This window comes from Triticum urartu, chromosome 3, assembly GCF_003073215.2.
Source record: "Triticum urartu cultivar G1812 chromosome 3, Tu2.1, whole genome shotgun sequence".
In the NCBI taxonomy this organism is placed as follows: Eukaryota; Viridiplantae; Streptophyta; class Magnoliopsida; order Poales; family Poaceae; genus Triticum; species Triticum urartu.
The window spans coordinates 448,625,895-448,635,193 of NC_053024.1; the positions used below are offsets into that span (position 1 = coordinate 448,625,895).

The 9,299-nt window shown below is 47.5% G+C and overlaps 1 protein-coding gene across 1 annotated transcript; it reads left to right on the forward strand.

The window, feature by feature from the left end:
* Positions 1 to 369: 369 nt before the first annotated feature.
* Positions 370 to 7,141, forward strand: LOC125544288 (protein CHUP1, chloroplastic). Its single transcript, XM_048707912.1, has 6 exons — positions 370 to 1,579; positions 2,387 to 2,518; positions 2,611 to 2,792; positions 2,879 to 2,990; positions 6,066 to 6,200; positions 6,806 to 7,141. The coding sequence occupies exons 1-6, from the start codon at positions 521 to 523 to the stop codon at positions 6,899 to 6,901; spliced, it is 1,716 nt and encodes a 571-aa protein (XP_048563869.1). The 5' UTR covers positions 370 to 520; the 3' UTR covers positions 6,902 to 7,141.
* Positions 7,142 to 9,299: the final 2,158 nt, after the last annotated feature.

Sequence of the window (9,299 nt, forward strand, 5' to 3'; positions counted from 1 at the left end):
CGCACCCAAACTAAACACACACGCGTCTATACATGGGAGTATGTCAGGTTGGGCCTAAAAAAGCCCGGTGCTGAAAACCCAGGACCGAGCCCGGCCCGACCATCAGGCCTAATAAATCAGGCCCAAGCCTGACATGGCCCGGTCTGCCCGACCCGGCTACGGCTAAAACCTGTCTTTTACGAGCCTGGCCTGGTCTGCCCGGCGGGCTCAATTTCCAAGCCCAAGCCCAGCTCGATGACACAATCAGGCCCAGCCTGGCCCAGGATTTTCGTGTCGGGCCATCCGGGCCGGGCCGCCCATGGCCTCTCGGCTCGCTTCCCCGCCACCCGCTCTCCAACCCAAGGTCGGACCGCTCCTCGGACATCGCGCCCGCCCTTTTCGCTTAAACCCAAAGCCATCGCCAACCCATAGCAGCAGCAACTGAACTAAACACACCACAGTGCCCGCCGCGGCCCTATTCTACCTGCCCGTACGTTTCTTGTTCCACGGCCGAATATCACAGGTCGTAGACTCACTCGCCATGGTGGCCGGGCGTGTCAAGGCGGCCATGGGCTTCCACAGCAGCCCCAGGGCGCCCAAACCGCCGGCGCCGGCGACGACGGCCCCCGCCGAGGGGTACGCACACACGCCGGCCCGGGTTCCCTCGTCGTCAACGTCATCGCCCGCTCCGTGCGGCTCGGCGTCCAAGGCGTCCGCGTTCGCGCGGTCCTTGGGCGCTTACTTCCCGCGCTCGTCGGCGCAGGTGCAGCCCGCGCGCGCGCCGCCGGAGGTCGCCGGGCTGCTGCGCGCCATCGAGCAGCTCCAGGAGAGGGAGTCGCGGCTCCGCGTCGAGCTGCTCGAGCAGAAGATACTCAGGGAGACCGTTGCTATCGTCCCTTACTTAGAGGCCGAGCTCGCGGCGAAGAGCGACGAGCTCGAGAGATACAAGGAGTCCGCCGCGCGGCTCGAGTCCGAGAACATGCGGCTGTGCGCTGAGCTCGACGCTGCCGCGCTGGAGGTTACGAGCAGAAAGCAGAGGATTGTTCAAATGGAGAAGGAAATGGCAGAGCTGAGGAAGCAGCAGGACGCTGAGGACTGCTGCTCGTCCTCATCCTCGTCCAAGCCCTACTTGGCCGTCTCGTTGCACGCTTCACCACCGAGCTCTTCGTCATCCTCGTCCACGTCGACCTCACCGACGGATTCAGGCTCGTCGTCAGACACGGCGGCCATGCGAAGAACCCGCGTGCCAGAGCTCTCGAAGCTGCCGCCGATACCTCCGCCACCGCCACCGCCACCGCGGCCTCAGCTGACGCCGGCACCCAGCCTGAGCATCAGCTCCGGCTCAATGGGCGTGTCCGGAAGCGTAGGCCCGCCACCTCCTCCGCCCCCGCCCCCACCGTCCAAGAGGACATCTTCGCCGGTGAGATCGGGTTCGTGCGTGAGGCGCGTGCCTGAGGTGGTCGAGTTCTACCACTCGCTGATGCGAAGGGAATCCAAGAGGGACGGAGGGAGCGGTGCGGACGCAGCGAGCGGCGGCGGCGCGGCGGCGACCAGGGACATGATCGGTGAAATCGAGAACCGGTCGGCACACCTCCTCGCGGTACGCAATACCACTACAGAGATTGACATTTTTCTTAAGCTGGAATCATTGGAGGGAACGTTCTCTTAACCTGTGGTAACTTCTAAGAACCTCCTTTTGACATCACAACTGACTGAACTATTCATATTGGAGCTGCTGCTGAACAATCGCACAATGTTGCGTACGTGCATTAATGCATTTTTTAAGGGAGCGTACATAAGCAGTACTGGTTTCGTCTTTTCGGTTGGTATAGCAAAGGGTACAGGTGATTTTCGGTTGGTATAGTAAAGACTGCTTTAGACATGGACGTTAATTATTGGTGAAAACTGCAAGTGCCACACTGCAACCGCAACATGTACTGCTCCTTCAGAAAAACGGAAAAGTCGGTTTTTTTGCGTTTTCGAATTATGGATGCCACCCATTCCTTATTACAAAACGCCAAGGCATTGTAACGCAATAATTTCGTTAAGTTTTTTAACACCGGGGGTGGGGGTTGATGGCAGGAGTACATAAACTTCAATTGGTGTGTACCGTGACTACAGAAGACGGAGGCAGAAACAGCTGCACGGAATCCGAAGTGGGCATGGCTCGACGGGATCGAGCGATCGAATGCAGTGCATTTATTATTGCGGTGGATGCATGTGCGAATTACGGGCTCTGGTAGTTAATCCGAGAATCACTGCATTAGTGAGCCCGTGCCCGATGTGGATCGCCCGGACGTTGGTTAGCCTAGCCGTTGGAGTTATTTACGCTTGGAAACGGAACAGGGTTACTGTAGTACGTCGCTGGAATTGACAGAGAAACTGTGTGCTATGTTGTGGTGTGCAGATCAGGTCGGACGTGGAGACGCAGGGCGACTTCATCCGGCTCCTCATCAAGGAGGTGGAGGGCGCGGCGTTCGTCAACATCGACGGCGTGGTCAGCTTCGTCAAGTGGCTCGACGACGAGCTATCCCGCCTGGTGCGGCAGCAATGAATTCACTTGAGGTGCTTGTCCGGTGGTCAGCGGTGACGGCGGTTGGTAACTGGGTGGTGGGCATGGTTGCGTTGCAGGTGGACGAGCGCGCGGTGCTGAAGCACTTCGAGTGGCCGGAGCAGAAGGCGGACGCGCTCCGGGAGGCGGCGTTCGGCTACCGCGACCTGAAGAAGCTGGAGGGCGAGGCGTCGTCGTTCCGCGACGACCCACGCCAGCCCTGCGCCGCCGCGCTCAAGAAGATGCAGGCCCTCTTTGAGAAGTAATAATCGTCAAATTCACTCTGCTGTTTCAGTACGGCGTTTTGTCATGCGGCAACGAACCAACAAGGGTGCGGCGTGCGTGCAGGCTGGAGCACGGCGTGTACAACCTCGCCCGCGTCCGCGACGGCGCCGCCAGCAGGTACGGCCGGTTCCAGATCCCGTCGGAGTGGATGCAGGACGCCGGGGTCGTCAGCCAGGTAACGTAGTGCAGTAACTAATTCGATCTTGGTACTCGTCTGAGTAGAGTGGTAGGACAGCAACCGTCTAGAGTTGCGAGTAGCTGAAGAAACGCACCCACACGTGATGCGACCTTCTCTGGTCACGGGGAGGGAGCGTACGTAGGTGGGTGCGCGGCGTATACTCCAGTAGGCAACAACAAGACGGGGATGGCGTATAGTAGGCAACAACAAGAAGGGGATCGATAGGCGTGGCATTTTCTTGTCTTGTGCTGTGGGTAGGGTGTGCACGTGAGTGTGGGACGGACGCGATCTCGTGACCATGCTACTGGCTAATTCGTTCGCTGCTGTCTCTAGAGCTAGAGAACAAGCCCATGACACCTCGGGGGCCGTGTCCTTGTGCGTAGCATAGGCACGCCTTGCCGGGCGGGATCGATCCGTACGCAACTAATTGTACTCGGCCATTCTCAAGACCAGTCCAGTCGGATCGGGTGTCCGATCTCGTTTTGTTTTGTTTTGCTGCTGCCTTGTTCGGCTCCACGAGTCTCTCTAGGAAATTAGCTGGAAACCCCATGAAATCCGTGTCCGAGCCCCAATTCATTGGATAATGTCCGATCTACAGCTACTCTCAGCATTGCACATGGGATTAATTCCCGATGGAGTGGAGGTTACTGTTTGGAAATTTTTATGCTACAATATTGGCCAGCCCATTAAGCACGTCGACCGGCTCGCTATCTAGGCTTGAACATTGACCTACAAAATTTTAAAAAAAGTTCATGAATTTTAAATTATCCATGAATTTAGAACCATTTAATTATTTTTTGAATAACACATTTAAAAGTGTTCTTGAATTTAAAAAAGTTCGTGAGTTTTAAACAAAACTTGGCAAACTCAAAAAATATTCATGAATTTAATATTTTTTGCGATCTTGTAAAAAAATCTAGAAATTTGAAAAGTTCACAAATTATTCGTTAATTTTAAAAAAAGCATGGATTTAGAAAATATTGCAAATTTAAAAAGAAATTTAAATTTAAACAATAAAAAAAATAAAAAAAATTTAAGACGTAAAAGCGAGTAAAAACCGATAGAAACCATACAAGAACCACTTTATACAAAAACTAGAAGAACCTAACCCATAAAAACCGAGTGAACCTTGTACCCGAAACAACTTCTGGGAATAGAAACATTTTGGGCCGGCCTAGTTCGCTAACACGGGAAAGGAACCTGCGCGCCAGTTACCGATTACAAAGGACCAACTCAAAGAAAAAAAGCGAACCAACCTGTGGTTGAGATGGTTAGGTGGACAGTGCTATCCACAACCCACCAGGGTTCAAATACTGGTGCTCGCATTATTCCTGGATTTATTTCAGGATTTCCGGCGATGCGCTTTCAGTGGGAGGAGACGTTCCCGTCGACGACGAGACGCCTATGGTGACTTCGTAAATCTCAAGATGATGTGCCGGCTCAGTCTTTCGGAGGTGCTCATAGGGGTAGGGTGTGCGTGTGTGCGTTCATAGGGGTGAGTGTATGCACGTGTATATGAGCGCTGTGTCTGTACTGATGCTCGAAAAAAAAACTCAAAGAAAAAAAAGGAACTAGCGCCTTCGGTGATGAATAGGAAAAATGTGCCACCTCATTGCTCGGCATTAAGAGCTTCCTGTTGGTCGTGGGCCACCACTACATAGACAACGACATCGACCACCGACGATATTGTTAGGGCATAGAATACTACGCGGGCGCTAAGTCAGGGGCGCTAGGAATTAAATCCTGACTGATGTGACCGTTTTCATGTTATTCCTCCTGATGCTTTTTTAGCATCGACGCCCACCTAGGAGTCCACCACTTAGAAACCACGTACAAAATTCATCCCCTAGCGCCTACTCCTGGCGCCCATGCGCTTGAGAAAAAAAAATCAGGATCTTAAGCGCCTATACAATCACCGCTGCATTGAAGATGGTTTTAGGGCATCTTCAATGACGACTCGTAAATTTTGTCCCACACAGACCGGGTGGGGGGTAATCCGCGGACACGGATGCGGGAGATCGCTATCCAACGCTATCTACATATGTCCACCTCTATTAACTTAAAAAAAATAACAAATGTGATTTATAATAATTAGTAGTAGCAAACATTTACTAAGCACCTGGTTAAATGAGGCACTATAAGCGCCAAATAATCCTACTAGCTTTCGTAAAAGCTCCTACCTATTAATTCAAAGCTTCATTTATTGTTTGGCTTTGGCGGAAGGCTACTAATCCAATATTTTGAACTAGCTTCCGCCAAATGAGCATATGAAGAGAGAAAAGAAATGAAAAAAAATTGTAAAACAAAGTGATTAGTGGTTTCTGGCAAATGCCAAGCATGCTATCCGTCAAATGCTAAAGCATGCTAAACCTACCATCAAACTGCAACAATGGCCTTTCGCGATCCGCACAGAGAACATGGATATGTGGTGCCTTTTGCTTTTGGTTGGTCAGGCGGATATCCGGACTTATGCAAACTACCCCATGTTTGTCTCCATTTTGTGGGAGAAAGTATGTCCGGACCACGTTGCGGACCGATACATGACCGCATTGAATGACTTCAGTGCTCCGGACGTATGCGGGCGGTTTGCGGCTCGGCGTTAGATATGCCCTTAGTGTCTAGGATTAAGGACGAATCGATTCTTTGGACCTCACCATTTGAGTATTATAATGCCGTGAGAGTGGGCATTTCGTTGGCCCGGTCATGCATGTTTATGTCTGAACTATTCTTAATCGATGAAAACATCAATCTTTTTGCCTTGTTCCAAAAATAATACTCCCCGAGTTCCATAATGTAGTGTGTATATATTTTTTGAAAAATCAAACTTTGTAAATTTTGTTCAAATTTATAGAGAAAAGTATTTATCTCTATAATATAAAATATATAAAATATGAAACTACATCTTATGAAGATTGTAATGAGATATATTTGGCATTCTGGATGTAAATGTTTTTCTCCTCGAACTTGATCAAAATTTGTAAGGTTTGACTTCCCAAAAAAAAATATACACTACATTGTTGAATGGAGAGGGTATATAATTGGATGGCCTCCAATGAATGTTTTGATTTACAGATCAAATTCCAATCCATGAAGTTAGCAAGGAAGTACTTGGAACGAGTTTCCTCTGAGCTTGAAGCCATCAAAGTCGGCCCAGACGAAGAAGAGTTGATGCTTCAAGGAGTACGATTCGCCTTCAGAGTACACCAGGTAGGGATATATATATAGTACTCCCTTCGTAAAGAAATATAAAAGCATTTAGATAACTAAAGTAGTGATATAAACATTCTTATACCGAAAATGCATAGGAGCTCTCGGGTGCTACGCCCCCCTATATTCAAAAATAATTTAGTAATTCAAAAAAAGTCAAAAAATCCAGAAACTTTTTATGGAATCAAACATGACCAAGTATTGCACTCGTACAAAAAGATTAAACAGGGAATGACTATTATTGTATCAGGAATTAAAGATTTTCCATAAAATGCTAGATACAAGTACTATTCATGCTATATTGTCGTCATAAATTTGTCTTTTTTTCCCTGATGTTACCGAGAATCATTCATTGGCCAAATTTTTTATATGAGTACAATACCTAGTCATATTTGGTTAAAAAATATATCCAGGATTTTTTGACTTTTTTTAAATTATTAAATTATTTTTGAATATAGGGGGGGTGGAGCACCCGAGTGCTCCTAATCCGCTTCCTTCTTATACGTATTTCTTTACAGAGAGAGTATTAATTATTGGCAGAAAAATACGGCATTGTTATCAATTGTGACCAACTTAAAGGAATACGTGTTCGTTGTTTCGTACAGTTTGCAAGCGGGTTCGACGCCGACACCATGCGCGCCTTCCAAGAGCTCAAGGAGAAGGCGTCCCTGTGCCGATTTCAGCGGCAAAAAACAGAGTAGACACATGCGGCAGCAAAGGCTCGTTGGGACCTGAGCATCTCCTTATGCCATGGTGTGCCACACACCATCTCGTGGTTGCTGTTAAGGTTGTTGTTCGTGTTGACAGATGTTTGTTCTTTCCCAGTAGAAATCTGTGTACACCGTTTCTTATTACGCTCCCCTGATGTTCCCTTTAGGGTCACAAGCAATTTGATTATAGTGTCACGTGATGTGAAAATTTAGCTGTTTGTGTGTGCCAAACTGGTGATGGATGATTTCTACCGCGTGGGATTTTATGTTTTTGAAACAAGGCAAGGGATTGCAGACGTACACCATGCCCTCGAGAGTCGAGACTCGAGCGGTGTCCGCATGCACTGCGCCTATGGCAAGCAATGAGAGAGGATCGGGACCTCCCTGATGCTGATGATGGTCTGAAGGATGCAGGGTCAGAAACTCCGAATGGATGCTCGGACTGCTAGACAGATTAACCCCAGCCAATGTATGATGGTCCTCGTGATCATGTGAAGAGCGTGGCATGTTCGAGATTACCCTCCGGATGTCAGCCCCCGGTTGAACGAAATATTCCAAAACAATGCAATTATAGCACAGAAAAATAAACTTAACTATAAACATAATAATATAATAATACACTAGCACAAATGCCTGTGCGTTGCAACGGGGAGAGATAATTGATGTGTCCATAAAAACATCCATAAGCACAACGTAACAATAACTAAACGGTGTCATCCGGTGGCTGCAGGGAGGCGCATGTCGAAAGCTAGCAGAAATGCATATAAGTCATACATAAAAAACCATGGTACACATAGGATATTTTTGGTATTAATTTTGTATGACCGTTCTGATATTAAAGGACTAATTTTCAAATCTTCCATACAAGGTATTATTTTGGAAAGTTGGAGTACTTTTTGGGATTTGCATTACACCGTGAAAAAAAATTAAATTTACGAAATTCACAGTTAGTAGCATTTTTTTCCGGATTTTGCACCGAGTCATGAAAAAATCTAGCTAAAAGGGTTGGGTTAAACTTGGCTCCATTTATTATTAAAAAAGCAAACATGTCCGGAAGAAAACAAATAAATATATTCTGAGTAACCTGAAAAGTAATTTATCATTCAAACAATTTTGTAAAAAGCAAAAGAATAATAAAAGCACTTGAAAGTATCAAGAGCCATGAATGATGTCTAAACAACGGTTCAGTGCTCTTGAGATAAGTTGTCCCAGACTTTCAAAAGAAAACTATTAAAGAACTGAAGAACATTGATAGAAGTGGCCCATGGATGCACAAGTCACATAAAAATCATAACAGTGACGCTGCTAGCACACTACACGTGAACAAAATGGGCATCATTCTCGAACACTATGAATTCCGATTGGATCAAACTAACAACACAAAAGTAAAATGGCAAAAGTCCATGTTGAGAGATAGAATAGAGCATGCTACTTCAAAGTTATTCATAATCTGATCGATAGAATATAGTACTCATGTTGTAATTAATGGATAAGGTAAATCTTTTGCCATCGTTTCAAAAAAAAGTACTCGTGTTGTACAACGGCGTATCACAGAATAGACGAAACACGGCCGTTGAATTCATACTCTCCTTTTTCTAAAAAAAACATATCAATATCTCTCCTCTGCGATCGAGAGCGGAGGACGGCGGCGCGGAGTGCTCGTCATCCAATGCGCGCGAACCGGGTAGCGGCAATGGCTTTGAAAGACCTAGGCGACTCGCAATTAGGCCTGAATCCTCTTTTTTTTTCCATTCATGAGCAAGGTCTTAGGCGCATAGGCCTGCATCCTTTTTCCCTCGTTAATTGGCATGCGTGATTCCTCCTTGAGACCTAGGAACCTGGAAGACATATATAAATTAGGAGGATTTAATGAAAAGAAACGAGGCAGGACTATTACTATAAATCAATCTTCTAATTTGAACAATCAATAGAGCTAGCTTAGTTGGCTGTAGTCCTTTAGACAGAAGGGCTGCTCTTGAGTTCAAATCTCCATATCGCTACAACCTTGGTAGACCACCTTTTGTATTCCAAAAAAAGTAGGACCAGGCCCAGTTCGGCCAAACCAACTTATAACCGGATGGGGTGGACTTTCGCTAATTTATTATTGCACGCTCGAGCTGCATCCATTTCAAGGCTAAGGCGTGCCAGCCTGCGGGCCTAAGCCAAGGCGAGAGTTCAGGCCAGTCTGCAGCCCAGGCGGAGGCGTGCAGGCCTGCGGGCGTAGGCCTAGACGCCAATTCCAGCCAGTCAGCGTACCAAAAATATACGGACGATTTCGACGATGCCATAGCGGTTCCGGTTTCCCGAATTAGTACCACCTCGCATATATTCTTTAAATTCAAAGCGAAAGCGTAAACTTACGGGAAGAAACGTATTGTGACGATGAACC

Coding starts and splice junctions, on each gene's coding strand:
- LOC125544288 (XM_048707912.1), top strand. CDS start 521: ATGGTGGCCGGGCGTGTCAAGGCGGCCATGGGCTTCCACAGCAGCCCC. Junction 1,580..2,386: donor GGTCGGCACACCTCCTCGCG/GTACGCAATACC, acceptor TGTGGTGTGCAG/ATCAGGTCGGACGTGGAGAC. Junction 2,519..2,610: donor ACGACGAGCTATCCCGCCTG/GTGCGGCAGCAA, acceptor GTTGCGTTGCAG/GTGGACGAGCGCGCGGTGCT.